The sequence below is a fragment of the Drosophila innubila genome (genome assembly GCF_004354385.1).
Source record: "Drosophila innubila isolate TH190305 chromosome 3R unlocalized genomic scaffold, UK_Dinn_1.0 2_E_3R, whole genome shotgun sequence".
Classification (NCBI taxonomy): domain Eukaryota; kingdom Metazoa; phylum Arthropoda; class Insecta; order Diptera; family Drosophilidae; genus Drosophila; species Drosophila innubila.
Window position 1 is genome coordinate 19,264,691 of NW_022995380.1, and position 17,845 is coordinate 19,282,535.

The window sequence follows — 17,845 nt, forward strand, 5'->3', positions numbered from 1 at the left end:
ATAAGTATCTGCCCCTCTCTATATCTTTCCCCCTCCCTTTCTCTATCTTTCTCCATCTACAGGTAATGCATATTTACCAGTTGAGCTAGACACTTCACTAATACATATGCATAAGTGTGAACATTTTTTAGCTAATCGAGGCAACAGCGTGAGACGAAGGGCGCAACATTTTGCGGATGCTTGCAACATTATGTAAATCTGACAAAGGCATGTAGTATGTATCTCATACACAGAGCGAAAAAATACAGTATTTCGTACATAGAGCCTCACATTTAAAGCTTTATTAAACAAGGAGTGAAATGATTCTAAATATAAATTACAATATATTACTATTAAAATCAGCTAATTTAAACAATTTTATTATATATTTTTTATTTTTTATTCGAATAAGAAATGTTGTATGTATATGTAAGTCTTTTCTTATTTTCATTATAAAAATTGAAAAGTAAAGTCATTTTTCTTCTTTCATTATGATAATTCAAAATTCAAATGCAGATATCTAATTGCTAATAATAGATATTTCTATATCTTATAATAATTAAAGCTACCATTTTAATAGAAAACGCGTATTTTCGGAACTTAAAGATTTCAATTTTAAAAAAATAGTGATTTACACCCTTAAAATAATTCTATTAAATCGAAAGCTAGTCATATTTCATATTACTATAATCAACGAGAATTCTAACCCTTTGTCAGTAAATGCTACTTGGATTTAAGAAATTTGAACATTATTTTAGTACAACTTTTTTCTCGCGGTGTAGACATGACTTGACCAGAGGTTATGCCTTGGCATTAGCTGCATGCCCCATCTTGATGACGTGGCATAATTTAAGCTGCCACATCGAAGAATTATGATGTTAAGTGCGGCTAAAAGAAGAAAACTACTTAATTTATAGATAAACAACAACAAGCAACAAAATTGCCAACACTGCAGTCGATGTTTAAATCGGATTCGGAGTCTGTGGCAACTTGGACTCGCCTGGGTCACAGTCGTCAGACACGTTCTTGAGCGGCACGCGCATACCAGAGACAGACAGACACACAAGAAGACAGAAAGAGAGCGAAGAGGAAGAGATGCAGATGGAGACTGAGATTTTTCCAACATTTTTCCAACGTAGAGAAAAATGTGGGGCTGGGAAAACCAGTTTACACACGACCTGGCCTAATCATGCAAACCGCAGACAACGAAGATCGACTTAACTGCAGTCTGGAAGACTCGACGCGCGCGTCGCTAATTAAATTAGAGGCAGAGTCAAAGTCGCTGCAACAATGCCACGCAACTGTTGTTGTCATTGCCTAGAAAGTCGAAAAAGAACAACGAACAACGAACACACAACTTTAAGCCGCTTAAAGCTTTGGCGTGGGTTGGTGTTCTTTTTTTGACATATTAAGTATACGCCTTGTGGCCCACATCTGCTGCTCTTTCTCCACAGTCATTTTTCATTGTCGTCGCGCACTTGTTTTTGGGGTTAATTGAACGGGGTCTCAGTCTTCGTCTTCGTCTTCATCTTCAGCTCAATCTACATCTCTAACAAAGTTGCTAATTTGAATAGATGACAAAATTGCCGAGAGATTCCAAAGTTGATTACTCTCGAGTGCAAATATTATTATACTAAAACTTAATCTTATCACAATTGTGAGCGTAACGATGACGCAGATGATAATAATCCAAATTGTATTCATCATTTCTATTTTCAGTGATCCAATGTCAGACGATCGACAATTGCAACAACCATGACGAATGACAATTGATGGCGTCACGTTAACAACTATGAAAAAATATTCAATAATACGTGCTGACTGCATAAAACATCATCATCATCAATAGACTTTAGTCTTAACGTGTCAGCTGGAATTCAACGGAAATCGGAAATAAAATGTGGGTGCTACAATAAATTCAATTTATGGTGATTCATCTACATGAGTTTGGCTTAGTCAAATACATGTCTATCCCAAACGGAAGCAACATGTTAAACTTATCTTATTTATGTGCTACAGAAACTAGAAGCTTCCATTAATTCGCAAAATAATCATGAGCTACTTTTATGTATAAACAAAATACATATATAAATATTTAATATTTGACGCAGCCTTTCCTGATAATTATTATACTTTCCAAAAAACTGTTATGTATATATTTCAGCTAATTTAACAAGATAACACGAAGGCAGCAAAGTCTTTGCAGTAACCTAGTAAGCAACACTCTTTCAGACTGGGAAAGCAAATTGTTTATACTTCAGCTTGTACTTAACTTACTTTAGTAAAACTTTTTAGAGCTGTGCTAAAAACAAAGTACTTAAAAAGAAACTAGTTCTTTCAAAGAAACAATAAAGGGAAGATCTGCTAATCAGTGAAGTAACTAAAAAAAATTCTATCAAAATTATAGCCAAGTAAAGAATTCCAATTTGCGAATATTTGTTTTTGCTTAAAATGATCTATTAATTATAAAATAAATAATTAGCTTGTACCTGATTGATATGTATGTTTATATATTTTACTATTCCATTTTATAAGACAATCCCCTAACGGGGACCCCAAAAAAGCCTAAGAGTTTTACCACCGATATTTATGGACCAATTTCCCCAATTTTTAATTGTACCAAAGCGGATATAAGCCGATATAAACCGAGATTAAAAGAAAAAAATACCCGAGGAAAGAATATAAAGAAGTAGAAAGTACAACTAAACATACTTGATATCATGAACGAGTTCCCAGAACAAATAACTAATTTGTTTTTGTCGCTTAAAATTTTAGGACGGTTTAAAAACAAATTTATCAACGAGAATATAACAAAAAGCACATGATAAGAATTTTAGATGAATCGCTCAGATTCGAGTCATATCTATATGAAAAGTAACAGCTTGACTATAATAAATCTATATAAAAGATTGTAAATATTTGAAGAGACTATTAAGAAGCAATCGAAATAAAAAATTGTGTCAAATGGAACATGAAGCCTCAATTATATTTCAATTTATGAATCTTTTGGGGAAATAGAGAATTCTGACTCATCTGAGCCCTTGATGATATGGCGTCATCAATAACAATCAATTGTCTGTGACAAATTGAGTTAGATAACTGCGTTATGAAAGAAAAGAAGAGAATTCAAAGAAATGTCGAACTGTTTGCCAGAAATCTGTGATGTGAAAAATTGAAAACAATCCACAAACATTTATTAAAGCCGCACAAACTTCGCGCAAACTCAACAAAAAAATCCGCAGATGATGTCATTGAGTAAACCGAGCGACTTCTCTAGATATACACACATATGTATCCATATGTATTAGGTTTGTTTCTCTCTGCTTAGTATTTCTTTATTTTATTGTATCTCATTTTTTTTGCATTTTATTGCCCGCGACTGCTTTATTATTTTTATTCGGCTTTTTCGTAGATTTAAGCGCAAACATTTGAAGATATAAGAATAAGAATTCTACAAGAGGCAGTTGGAATCGGATTTTTGGCAGACAACGCGCTAATTCAATTGACAACACAAAAGAGCTCAAAAATAACTGAGAAATGATTTGTGACAGTGGCTTGAGATATTTGGAAACCAGTTTCACTTGCAGATCACACAATTTCCATTCCCAAAGATGCTTAAAAAATAAGTAATTTCAATGTCTCTTTTCTCTTTCTCTTGTGGTGCCAGGAAGAGGTGCGTCTTGAGTCAACAACAATGTGCAGCTCGTTAAATTAATTAGCAGTATTTACTTGCACAACAAAACAAATATCTACATAAATAAAATTCAAATGAAATTAGCTCATTCGGTAAATAAACAATTTTGGTTCATTTTCCGTTTTTGGACAAATACCAAAAATTTTGCAATACATTTAATGACAAAAGTTTATATTTTTTAAAATTAAGTGGTATAAAGTAATGTATAGTTATTTGTTGTCTAATGATTCACATTTGGTTGGAATAAATAATTTAAATTGGTTAACAAGAAACCTATTGATTTAAACGATGATTCAAAAAACACTCAATGTCAAAAAGAAAATTACTAACGTGAATCATTTCCCATTTGAATAGCTAAAATTAATTTTTGCAACATTAATCAGCAGTAAAATTTTTGCAAAAATTGGTCGGCTTATCGTTGATCAATTGGACATTTCTTTCATTCAAACAAAAGCGAAAGTTCCATTTGCTGATTAGCAATATAAATTGACAAAATACGTGAAAAAAAAGTCTACAAATTTACTTTGCACTCTCTCACTGCGATAAACGTGTGTTTTATTACCCACATTCCGTCTCTTTATTTTCGAGCTCTACACTTTTGGAATTTAAAATGTTTTTCTAGACGCTGATGATAAAAGCAGCCCAAAAGAGGAAAGAAGTAGTATCTTTTTTACTATGTCGAAATAGAAATACCCTTGCCTTAAGTAAAATTTATTATTCTACCATTTAATGAAGATGAAAATCCCTATACATTTGTGAAATAATATAAGAAGGTAGTTTTTAAAAAGTTCCCTTTCATGAAAGGATGGAATGATACTTGTTCTGATTTTTCATACTTATAATTAAATATAAAAAAATATAAATATAAATTAATCAACTTATTTTCTATTCTCAATTTCTTGTGATCTTTATTCAATCGGAAAATTAATTTTACGCTGATAAATTCTAAAAGAATCTTATGTTTTACAAATGCCAATTTATAGTTCGATTGTATAAAAACTTTAAGACATCCAAAACATAACATAACATTTTATAAAACCCTTTGAAAGAGTATAAAAACGGTTGGGGACCCATAAATGTTAACATTGTTTACGTAGCTGTCAATTATTGACAAACTGGTTTTTATGTACACGTTATTCGTTTACCCACAAATACATATACATAAGTAAATAATAACACATATGTATTTGTACGAATGTAGGGTGTCACCTACTGAACGATCTTCTCCCTTATCTGTAGGCTTCTCCTAATGGAATTACAAATGAACTGAAGCAACCCGTTGAGATTGACAGACAAACAGTTAGCTTATCAATTGCGTCATGAGACTCCCATAAAAAAAAATGAGTGGTAATTAGAAAACATATAAATATGTAAATATATAAAAAACGAGTACATTTGAAAACAAATGAGTGTCTGACTGAATGACTGAATGGCCGAGTGAACGTTGAGCTCAGATTCGACACTGACTATGACTATGAGTATGAACGTGAATATGGATGTGAATCATTCAATCTACACTATCATATCACATGCTCATAGGTTTTCTCTTAATCAATGCAAATTAGCACGCTATTAAACATATTGTTTTAATGCCGTTAGAGCCGGTTCTATAGAGCTCGTGATCGGTTCTGTTAAGGTCTTTAAACGGAGGAGGGCATTGAAAATGATAGCTATCAAAAGCGAAGCCCCTACAATGAAAATTAAAAAAAAAGAACCTTCAGGTAGTGTCCACGCTTCGTTGGAGTTCTTTTGTGGGAAACAGGCCATCAAAATGATCGTGGCGAGTGTGAAAAAAAAGCAGAATACATGAAAACATTACGACTATACAAATTCTACGAGCATGAGTCTAATATCTGACATCATATGCACCTGACTGCAAATTTGTCATACATTTTTGTATCTTAAATTATGCATTAAAGTACGAGTACAACAAATAAAATGAAAGTAAAAATCGCAATGAAGCTGGCGCTACGAACAACGTATGACATCATTTGTTTTTGTAGACTGGAAACGACGCATTGAAAAAATAAAAACAAGAAAAAAACAAAAAATTAAATATATATACAATATTTAACGATTTGTTTGGAATGCAATTGAGGAATCGCGACCTTTCTTTTCATACTTTCTTTTGCTATTTCAGCTATTGATAATAACATAATGGCATATTATGCAATTTGCATCAACATATTTGTTGTTTTTCAAGTTGCTAATAGAAGTTGACTCATGGCCACAGCAAGACGTGACTTTTAAGCCACAAACCCAACCCATTTGAGCTAATCCGAAATTCCCAGAACAGGAAGAGAGACTTAAAAAACAAAATAAAATATATGTAGATAAATCAAAAATGTTGGTTAACTCACCAATGTTAACAATTTTAATGCCCTCATCCTGAAGGAATTTGAGTGCAACCGATACGTTCTCAAGTTTCTGGCTGCGGAATGTTGGACGTTTATTATATTTGGGCAAACGCTTCTGGGATAACACCTCGATAAGGGCAATCAATCGTAGGCCATCAGAGAGATCAGTTTCCAGATTGTTAATGGAACGATCAATGGTCTTCAGATGCTCATTAGCCCAGCGTGTAAAGGTGTTCTGTTGGATTTTCTTCCATTGCGCATCCTCGGCAAGATCACGTTCAGCCTCCATGTCGTCGTCAAAATTCTCCTCGTACTGCTCCGATTGCTGTTGATGGTAGTAGTAATAGTTGTTTGGAACAAGTAAGGCAGGATATGAATTGGACATATGAAATGGATAAATGGATAATGGCAATGACAGTGCTTGGCATATGTGGGTGGTTGAGTGTTGCATTTACCACAAAAACCACTTAATGCAATACGCATAAAGAAATATCTATCTCCCTCTCTCTCTCTCTGTATTTCTTTCCATGTCAACTGTTGAGCGTGGACGATTGTATTCGATACGATCTAATAACACAAGGTGTGGTTAAATCTGGACATAACGACGCCAACTTGTTCCAGTTTGAAGCCCCACACAACACACACACACTCACACACACTTAATCTTAGTGAAGTGGACATTCAGTCAACTTTCCACACATTCTCCGCCGCTTCTTCAGGCGACTGGCAAACAAGCTTCAACTTAATGGATCCATGGTACAACTTGCATACTCTATACTCTATCATGCCATATATCTTTTAACTGTTAAGTTATATGCTAGGAATGTTAATTCATATGTATTTCAGTTTTAGGATTTCTTCTTTATGGGAATCTCTTAAAAGCCTCTAAGCTTAAAGTTTAAAGAACTCACAAAAAAGAGCGTAGCCAACAACAAGAAGTTGAATGAGAGGCAAAAGCGCCCAAAATGTACATACAAAAATATATTTCATTCATCAGTGTTGCCAGAACAGTTTATTTTTCGTCAAATCAGTTTTTATTTTAAATTTAATTTAAAAAAATTAAATACAGCGGGCAGTAGGAATTCTGTTTTTTTTTTAATTAACTCTGATTTTTTTTCATCTTTCTTTAAGCCTAACAAATGCGCATAAATTGGCATAAATCATGATGGTCATAATTTCGTTTAAGCATCATAAAAAGTTTTTTTTAATTAATTTTTTGATGATAAAAATTTTATTGGCTGGAAAATTTGATTTGTTGGCAGTCTGTTCACAAAAAAAACGAGAAAATTTAAGTTTTAAGTACTGTTGCCAATTAAGCTATTTTTAGCCATTTTTTGAAAGGGTTTGAAAGTTTTTTAAGGTAAAGGAAACCCTTAAATCTTATTAAGCATTTATAATTTCTTATTGTCCTCTTTTTCGATATATAGCTTTTTTCAAATATGGCTATTACTTATTGCAAAATTTGGGAACAGTGATTTTGCTAAACAACTTAAATTATAAAGATCATGATAACTTTCCAACAAAATTAAAAGTGTTGTAGCTTTAAAGATTTTCTGAGCAAGTTTAAAGAGATATTGATATTATGGAAAATTGACTTTATAACAGCTTTTTTTTTGGGATACTCAAAAATTGTCAACACTGATAAACATACAAACATTCGCGTGCCAGTGCCACAAAAGTTTGAGTGCCAACGTATGTGTGTGTGTGTGTGCCGGCTACATCAACCAAAATAGAGTAGGTAGAGAGTCGCCTGTCTGGCGAAAAAGGGCTAGAAAACAACAACAGACAAGAAATGGAGCGACGGCGACGTCAACGCGGCGAGAGACTAAATATTTCGCCGCGCTCAGTGCGCAGCGTGTGAAGTTCATTAACATTTTCATTAATTGCGAAATGTCCACGACGTAATGTGGAAATGTTGCAATTAAAAAATGTTGCGCCCACAAAAAAAAAAAGAAAGAAAATGAAGCAAAAAAGGTCATAAAATCAAAAGCTGGAGTCTGGAGACGCGTCTGGGAACACACACCTGCAGTTGTGGTTGTTGATAAGCCTGGTTGTTGTTGCTGCTGCTGCAGTTGTTGTAGTTGCAGTCACTTGTTGGTTGTTGGGCGTAGAAACTTAAATTGCTAAAATTGTTGCTATTGTTGTTGTTGGAATTTGTATAAACACACGCGGCGGTTGTTGCAACGTTTTTTGGCGGGTTCTTTCTGCCGTGATTGTTGCTGTTGTTGTTGTTGTTGTTGTTGTGATTCAGATATAATGTCGCCTGTGTTGTTTGACTTTTGCTGCCGTTCTGGTTTTTGTTGTTGCTTGTATAATTCGCGTTTTGCACTAATTCACCAACAGGGACGATTTGCTGACTTCTATTGTTATGAATGTTATTATTGCTATTACTATTGTTGTTGTTGTTCCTGTTGTTGTGTCTCGTTGTCGTTGAATTTAACTGACGCTCGTCGCCGACAGCGTCGTTACTGTTGAGCGTACCACCGTTAACTAACACCAACTGCTGATCGCTGTACATTTTGATGGCCGGTTTCTGTTTCTCTTCTCTTCTTTTGAGTTGTTGTTGTTCAGATCAGAGCGCTGCTATCACGCTTTGTGTTTCTTGTTTTTGTTTATCGGTCTCTCTCTCTCTCTTGCGCGCGTTCTTTCTCACTCTTGTACATTCGCCCAGGCGGCGCGCTTACAAATTCCTTTGCTTTTGCGCTCTTTCGCTTAATCTCTCTCTCTCTCTCTCAGCTGCACGCTTTTTACACTCTGCACAAAAAGTAAACGCTTGAGTATAAATGTTGTAAACGTGGAATTTTAAGTATTTAGTTGCTACGTGTATAAAAAAATATACATATATGTATATGTATATGTATATTTATATGTATTTTTAAATATATATTTAAACAAGTATGTATGTATTAAATTTAGACTTATCTGTTGCTACAAGTTTTTGAAACCTGCTTCAATATATTATTATTTTTATTAATTGACAAGTCTATGCATATGCATTAAGATCCCCCACATAAGAATATTCCAACAACATCCCTACTATGCATTCATATACACATACATATTTGAATGACCGGTTTGTTATTGTTGCTCTGTTGCTTTCTTTTATTTACCGGTCTCCCTCTCTCACGCTCGCTCACTCTCTTGCATTGCGCTCACAAATTCATGGCGCTCTTCCTAGCACTCTCTGTACTCTCAGCGGCGCTTTTTACACTCTGAACAAAAAGATAACACACAAACAGTTCAATTATTTTAGATTTTTAAATCATTAGTATATTTTATTTTATAAAAGCAATTTAGTGAAAAGCTGTGCTTAGAAATTAGGTCAAAAATAATATTTAAATCTTGTAATTGTACATCTTGCTTTAGCATTATGTTTTTAAATTCGCCGCAAAGTATGCAACTTCAATTAACTTCACCTCAAAGAGATCTGAATTTGGGCGCTCTTTAGCGGCTTGGTTGAAATCTATAAGATTTGTTATCAATTTATCTTTTCTACTTACATTTATCTTTTGATTAAAAATATACATGTAAATATTGACATTTATTGAACTAAATTGATTAAAAAAAGTGATGAATAAATAACACCGCATCCCATCATACTAATCGTTATGAAAAATAATAACTTAGTTACTCATACGATCTGTGGTTTCAAATAATTAGAAATATTCATTCCATATGCATAACGAATCAAGAGAAATGATTCATGCACTTAACTTCAGCACACCCAAAAGAAAACAAATAAATGTATTCAAATATTTGGCATATTTGTGAATTGCTTTTGGCAATCGCCTTTTATAATACCCCCCAAGATCCCCCACAAGATCCGCACCTCTGCTGTCTCTGTCCAAATTCAAAGCGAGATGCGAGACAACAACAAATGCACACTGACATTTGAATGAGCGAAGCAAATGACGACCTTCTCAATATGGTTAGCAATTGTTAATTTTAGCCAAATTCGTCAAAATTTTTGCAAGCTCCATTAATCATCAGATCTACGCATCGGGAGTTTCTAAACAGCTTTGAAATCCTTCGAATGCATTCCACAAGGGAGTGAATTCATTGACCATTTAAAGCAGCTCAATCTCAACCTGAACTCAAGTAGGCCGACTGACCCGATATGGAAATAAATTGAAACGTCAGACCAAAAGTGTTTCCAATAACGTCAAAAAGTTATAGGAAAACGTGAGGCGCCACTTGGCTGACTTCTCTCGTTTTCCTTGCACTGGGGCATGATTCATATCCCCAGCACGTAATGAAATGCTAAATAAATTTTCACTTCCATTTAAATTAATTTTAATTTATATGCAACTAAAAATTACGACAGAAAATAGCCAAGGAAACTGTAGTGTGTTCTCTAAAAATAAATTGACAAATATTTTCGTATGTATTTATGAAGAAAAAAGGTAATGCAAACCACATGTCCTCCATTTTGGGCAAATACATATACAAATGCATTCAAATGGAAAATGAGTGTGTGAAATTATGCTTATAGGACAGGTGAGATTTAATCAAACCCATGCCACTTTATTGTTACCAAAACTCACTTTTCGTGCTGCCATTTTGATTGCGTTTTCTGGATTTGCTTTTATTCGAATTTGTTATGAATAATACTTTTCTTGCTATAGCTTTTGCTATATAATACTGATCACTAATCACCCAATTAATTGCACAATGCCGCAGCACGTTTTTCTCAACACAAGCCTTTTCGTAAACAATTCGAAAATTTGAAAAATATTCAAATATTTAAATATTCAAAAATACTTTTCGCGAACTGCGCGCGTTGTGTTTCGGTTTCGGGTCGGTTTTTCAGTTCTGTTGTGTTCCGTTTGATTTGTTCACGCGTTATGTCCACTTTGGGGACTTGACTTTGGTTCTTGGGACCTCTCGTTGTCTTTGTTGTTGTTGTTGTTGTTGTTGCTGTCGATGTCACCGTCGCGTCGCGTCGTTGTAATGTAAATGTTCTGATCGTGGCAATTTCTCAGTTCGACTGACTTGTGTTCGCCTCCTTGCTCAATGTTTTTATGCCAGCACAACGCTCACAGCTTTTTTTTCATACTCAATTTCTTTATTATTATTTTTCAGATTTCTACAGCAGAGCTCAGGCAAATACCAACAGTGTGTGACATAAATATTGCCATCGATTTGTCACCAAGTTGAAGTTGGAACAGATCAAAAAGCTTAAACCACCACAAAATTTTTGCATTAAGTTTTACAAATTTGAATATCAAAAGTTTCATTAAGTTAAGTTTTGACATATTATATGTAAATTTTACAGCAGAGCTCAAACAAGTACCTACGGAAAATCGTAAAAATATAAGATGAAGTTTAAGCTTAACCTTTTTTGAACAGAGCAGAAAATTAACTCCATTTATATAATTTAAAACAATATTGATCAGATTGATCTACATTTTTAAAATAATTTTTTTTTAAATTTTTTTTAGTAACACACTATATTTTTATTCTGAATACAATAGTTTATTTTATTTCTGTAAGAATTCTTTGTTTTTTTAAAATATTATTTATTTTAAGTAAATAAGAAAAAGTAAATTCAATCCCTTATATTTTACTGTCCAGTATATTTATTACCTTGATGTTAAAATACAATATTTAAATTAATTACTTATTTAAATGAAATTTAAAGAATGCATAATTTAATTCATTCAAAATTTTACCCAGGCTTCCCTATTAAATTTTAACTTCAATCGCTTCTATCCGACTGTTCACAACTGTGCAGCTCATCAATACATAATTTCTTCAATATTTTTTTGCTTATGTTTTGTGTTGTGTTTTGGTGTTGCTTGTGTCGCTGACGTTAGCGTCATCGCTGACGACGACTGCGAAGCTGACGTCGACGTCGACGCTGACGCTGACCGCACTCTTGAAAATGTTTGGCAAACGTCAGTTTAGCGATATTCCCCACAAATCTGTGATTTTTGCGCGCAGCTGATTCTGTTGTTCTTTTATTTATAGAATTATCGTGTATTTGTTGTTGCTGTTTGTGTGTGTGTTTGCCTTTTTGTTAATACAAGTACAATCGAATGCGGCTAATATGCTTCATTTGTTGCTAATTGCAATTGCACTGACCTCTGACAGTTTCCCTTCCTAAGCGCGTGACTCATCCGCAAACGTAAGATCTAAAGAATGGACTGACATAAAAAAAAATTAAATAGAAACACAAAACAAAGATGGGCAGCCTTCATAAAATTATGAAATAAATTATGCATGTTTGCGGCATGTTTTGACTTAACAGATGACTAAGTCTTTTGGCCAGGCCAACAGCATTTGTTAATAAATTCTTTGATTTTATATCTCTAGGTTCTAAAACTTTGCCAACGTTTGCATTTTTTTTCTAGCAATAACATTATCAGCGGCCGCTTATATGATAAGTTTAATTCCGTTTAAATACTTTGTGTTATTTATGAATAATATAATAAATAAATAAATAAAATTTAAAGCAAACTTTGGTTGATTTAACAAATGTTATTTAAATAAGTAATGATATATCATGTAGTATTTTGAGCATCTGTTAAGCATTTGATGTTGCGCATACGTCGCGTTGGCATCTTCTGAATATTCACGTGCAAGCATTTGCTTTAAAGTGCCCCCTTCCCCCTTCCTCTTCCATCTCTCGCTTGTTCCTTTTCTATTTCTATTTTCTACAGCTCTTGTTCTGTTGGAAGAATCATACTACAAATCCAAAAATAAAGCCCACACAATTGCGAAAGAACTAAATGTTTGCAATATCTCAACTTTTATGAGTTCAGCATAACAATAAATCGAGTATACGAAGAAAGAAGAATTCTACACTCTCTAATATTTTTGTTTTTTTTTTTTTTTGAGTGTGCACATCAATCTTTTAAGTAGACAAATTTCATTCCAATTCGTCACTCAGGTGTTTCGAGGCATGCAACTGTTTCTAAAATAAGATTAACATCTGGCGCTCGCTTTGGACCAGTCTAATACGCCTTTTGACTTTATTGTCTGCTGGGGGACTCCAGTGGCAACACACTTTGGGACATGTCAGCAAGATCACATAATAGTAAATATTTTATTTTTCGAACTTATTTCACAAAATTTTCTTGAAATTAAAAAAGAAAACTCATTTCAGAGATGAGAGATTTTCATTTGCACAAAATATTGTGTATGTGTACATATAGATTCACACATGGAAGATCTTTGCGCATATATAAATACTATATATTATTTATCGAATATATTGTAGTATATGTTGAAATTGTTGAGATTTTGTCGCGCAATTGCCTTCAAAAGGCCAAATTCGACCGTTTCACATACTTTGACATTTTATCGAGTATTTCGTATACGTATTTCTCGATTATCTCGTTATGCACTAATTGAATAATTATGTGGCGCTATATGTACGAGTACAACAAACACATATATACACACAGGCACACGCGCCTACATATACACGCTTTGTTTTGGCACTCAAATATATTGCGTATACGTCGCGTATCCCTTGATAGATTTTCACGCACGCAATTCACTCGCACACCGCACACTTCGAAGTCAATGCAGCAACTGAAAGTCTTTTCGAAAACTAGAAGACTATAGCCGAATTGAGAGCCAAGAAAATTCTTCGAAAATATTTCAGAATTTCCATGCGTCTTGTCGGACGAAAGAAACAATTTTTGAGCGATGCCTATGAAATATTCTTGACAGCTAAAGATGCTCTGCATTTCAGAATTTCGAAGAGTGACTAACAATTGTCTCCCTCGATGCGACCTGCCTCCAATTAGAGCAGCCTCCGACACGTGTGGCAAGTAAAATGAAAGACCATCCACATGACAATGACATAAATCAAAGTGCCAACAACATTTGTAGACTGACTCACTTCTGGCCATTGGACTAGCTTTTGCTTTATTTGTCATCGCAGTGGGACAGTAATTAAATTAAAATTGAAGGTTATTCCTGATAAATGCAGGAAAAAGCTTTATAAATTGATAATCCTTTCGAGTACTTTCTTAATAACCAACCTCAACTTGATATACTATAGTAAATTGTGATTTATTTTCATATATTTATTGTTTTCGTATTTCTTAAAAGTGGAATGTTATTTCTGATACGATACGAGTAAATGCTTAAAATAGTATAATTAAATAAATTTTCAAATGAATTATTACATCTTAAATTTATCTCTTATGGATAACCGTGAACCATTGTGCGATAGATCTGTGCATTTTCCACCTCACCCAAGACTTCGAGGAAACGAACCGCTTCGTAGGACATTCGATGGGTGAACTGGGCAAAGTGGTGTCCATTTATCGATATTAAATAACAGGCGGTCGTTACGAGCACCTGTATAGTAAAAGTGCCTTCTCGACTGAGTAGGAATGGAAGCTCTGCGGAAACTTCCTGGCGACCCCAGACATTATTTTTTTTCGTGTTACGCACTATGCATTTATTTTCAAATCGTGTCGCGACATGCAGAGCTACATCGCGTTTCTTATTGTCATACACAAAATTAATAGAGAATCTATGAGAAAATAAAACTTTTTTAGTAACTAAAATAATATCAATATATCATATTTTACTTACTGATCACAATTACTGGCAACTCTGCCGGAAAAGATGAAACTGTAGCCTTCAGAAAGCTCACCAATTGGTACACAATTTTCGACAAGAGGTAGTTCATATAATTCACCAACAGAGGGCTTGAATTAAAAAATAAAATTTGAGCAAAAATTTAATGTAAATAATTTAAAATGTTGATCCTTGATTTCTTACCCCGAAATGTGGAAAACCGCTGGGGTACCCAATGACAAAGGTGCGATAAATCCGATAAAGTTCCACGTCTCCATCGACCCGTAAAATTCGTACCGCTTCAAAGGGCAGACGATGTTTGTACTGAGCAAAGGCTTGATTGTTTATCGATATCAAGTAGTAATCGCTGGTGACGAGCACCTGAATTTTAAATCTACTGCCGCGAGAGAGTGTAAATGAAGTTGGTGTATCGACTTCTTCGGGACCCCAAAATCCATTCAATTTGGTATTACGCACAATAAATTTACGCACAAGTCTCGGATTGATGTGAAGAGCGATATCCTCTGCCTCAGTCGGATAAATAAAGTTGATAGAGAAGCTGTGTATATAAAGATTTTTAAATTAAAGTAAATATGTGATCTACAGTTAAATGTTAGTGTTTAACTTACCCATTGCACTTTGGGTCAATTTGTCCTATAAGTGTTAAACTCATGCCTTCGCATAAGTGATCTATTAGAGCGCTGTTGCACTCGATGGGCAGGTCTAAAAATTTATCATTGCAATCCTAGAGTGGAAAAATATATATACAAATTATTATTTTTTTTTATACGTTTTTCAGAATTAATTACCTCCAAATTCGGATAAACCTCTGCAGGACGTACAACTTCTACAGGATGTGCAACTTCTACAACTTCTACAGGATGTACAACTTCTACATAGAACGGTGAATTGGGTATTTCAATACCGGAATACCTGACAATGACCTTGTGTTGACCCTCTAGCTTGGGCATATAAGAAATCGTATATGTGAGATTCATGTCATTGTTACCCTCCACATAGGCGTGCTCAATATATCCGTTAGGATCCACAATATCCACATCGACATCACCTACAAAGCCAATTGATATTCCACTTTTTTGAAATCTGCCAATTAGTTTTCTTTTGGTGAGACTTACCTTGACCCACAGCGAGAGTTTCCACTGTGAACTTGACAGTTGTGCCAATCACAATGCCAACGGGTTCAATGCCAGGTCCATATGCACGCACTCCATCAACCGAAGGAGGGCTGGAAATGCTAAAAAGAACATAGTTTATTATCTCTTTAAATTAAAATAAAAGTCCAGAAGTAGGCAATGTTTTCCATTATTTATAGATAGCAGCTAGAAGTATGCTACAATTCAATGACTCGTTAAAAATCATTGCGTATTTTTTAGCGCCAACATAAAAAGCCACTTGAATTTGATTTTGAAATACGGCTAAGCTCGAGACTCTTAAAATAAGGAGCACACTCACCAGATTTGATCTGATTTAGGTCGCAGTGGAGCACCTTCCTTCAAATTGGCACTGGGATATTGGGACAAGTATGTCATGACGGACTGCTCATCCACATTGGGATCAACCAGTTCCTCTGGTTTGATCAACTGACGCACATCAAGCCAATCATCGGCCAGAGTCATGGCTTCAGTGGCATTCGCCACTGCATCGTTGGGATCCCACAGCTCCCAGTCGGGACATAGACCAGGAGCACAGGCATCCACCAAAGCTCCCACTGGCTTACCTGTTGTCCAGTCATGGGTGAAATTCTTAATGGGCATATCGGGTAACTTAGATTGTATCCAGTTCAAAAGGCTGTCATAATACAGAATTAAAATCAAATTAGTTGTATTTATGATTACAAAGTAAAGAAAATATCTTTGCTTACCGTTGTTTAGGTGTTGCACCCGACTGAACCTGATCATCCTCACCATCCCACTTTGGCATCGAAATCGAATAGTGAATAATAAGTGTCCAGACTAATCCCATTATCAGTTTCAGCTTGCCATCAACAATATCCGAAGAATCTGTTTCATATAGCACCCAAATTTAGTTTATTTTTTATGCAATATAGACTTATTTTAACGGTCTTTCACCATCACTATCTCTAAGTGGGTGTGGAGCGCTTATCACCTGATAACGATAAATAGAGTTTGACTCATGACTATAATATTTGACTGCTCACCAATATTGACAATTTTAATGCCCTCTTCCTCTTGAAGAAATTTCAATGCAATTGATACATTCTCCAGTTTTTGGGTGCGGAATGTTGGATTCCTGTTGTGTTTCGGAGCATGTTTCTGGGACAACACCTCCACAAGGGCAATCAGTCTTAGACCATCCGAGAAATCCGTTTCCAAATTTTCTATTGAACTATTGGCCGTCTTGAGTTGTTCATTGGCCCAACGTGTAAAGGTATTCTGTTGAATCTTCTTTCAAGATGCATCCATAGCAATATGAGCTCTTTCTGCGTCCATTTTTATTAAATTTGATTTAATCACTGTTTACTTTGGTAATAATGGTAAATATTTCTAAATATTCTTTTCACTTTGGTTTTTACTTTTGATCTTATCCGTTTGATGTTTGCAAGCGTTGTGACTACATGAGTTAAGGTTTCGGACTATTTATGGGCGATTATTTTATGTCTATCCGAACTGAGTTTGACTCAGTACTATTTGTAGTCTTATCTAGCATTTCTTTGAAGCAACATTTCTAGATTGACTCACTTCAGGCCATTTACCAAGCTTTATTGTTTTATTTCAGAGCCGTCAACTATTTCAAAGTGTCGCTCAACAACTGTTTCTCTCAGAGCGAGACACTTTTTTTTGTGTTCTCTTTCGTCTAGTCTCTCGCTGACTACTTTGATCCGGCAAACCAGTCTTTTTGTATGCACACTCCGAACACTCGTACCGAAGAGCGCAATCAAAATAAAAAAAGTGTTTCGCTCAGAGAGATCGTGTGTTCTGTTTTTGTTTCTGTTTTGTCATTGTACAGACTGCGTTGCTCAAATCGGTTAACGGTTATTTGCGAGCTATGTTTTATTTTAAAACTGAAGGTTGTTCCTAATAAATGCAAGGAGATGCTCATTAAATTGAAAAATTTATTATCCTTTATAATATTTTCTTAGAATCCATCGTCAATTTATGATATGAGTAAAGGCTAAAGTATACTCAAATGAAACCGAGAAAGAAGTTTCTTAATCTGAGAATTTAGCAAGTCGATAGATTTGCCTTTTTTATCATAAGTATGAGAATTATTTAATTAAAATCAGAGGAAAAGT

General features: G+C 34.6%; 2 protein-coding genes across 2 annotated transcripts in view; both read right to left on the reverse strand.

The window, feature by feature from the left end:
• LOC117790016 (filamin-A) overlaps positions 1-13,566 on the reverse strand; it is a 39,352-nt gene extending 25,786 nt beyond the window's left edge. The window contains exons 1-3 of the mRNA XM_034629251.1: positions 13,324-13,566; positions 8,054-8,784; positions 6,034-6,355 (exon numbers count right to left, since the gene is read on the reverse strand). Of these exons, the coding sequence (XP_034485142.1) occupies positions 6,034-6,355; positions 8,054-8,548 (817 nt within the window). The 5' untranslated portion in view covers positions 8,549-8,784; positions 13,324-13,566. The remainder of the gene's footprint in view (positions 1-6,033; positions 6,356-8,053; positions 8,785-13,323) is intronic.
• A 548-nt stretch (positions 13,567-14,114) lies between these two features.
• Positions 14,115-17,187, reverse strand: LOC117790018 (galectin-9-like). Its single transcript, XM_034629256.1, has 9 exons — positions 16,751-17,187; positions 16,454-16,592; positions 16,045-16,380; positions 15,708-15,826; positions 15,381-15,640; positions 15,201-15,316; positions 14,776-15,130; positions 14,587-14,702; positions 14,115-14,524 (listed from the first exon to the last, which is right to left on the reverse strand). The coding sequence occupies exons 2-9, from the start codon at positions 16,552-16,554 to the stop codon at positions 14,188-14,190; spliced, it is 1,740 nt and encodes a 579-aa protein (XP_034485147.1). The 5' UTR covers positions 16,555-16,592; positions 16,751-17,187; the 3' UTR covers positions 14,115-14,187.
• Positions 17,188-17,845: the final 658 nt, after the last annotated feature.

Bases quoted from the DNA above. Each gene is read 5' to 3' on its own strand.
- LOC117790018 (XM_034629256.1), bottom strand. From the start codon at position 16,554: ATGGGATTAGTCTGGACACTTATTATTCACTATTCGATTTCGATGCCA. The intron at 15,827-16,044 runs GTGAGTGTGCTC...TGTTCTTTTTAG, and splicing joins CCTAAATCAGATCAAATCTG to CATTTCCAGCCCTCCTTCGG. The intron at 14,703-14,775 runs GTAAGAAATCAA...TTTTAATTCAAG, and splicing joins GCGGTTTTCCACATTTCGGG to CCCTCTGTTGGTGAATTATA.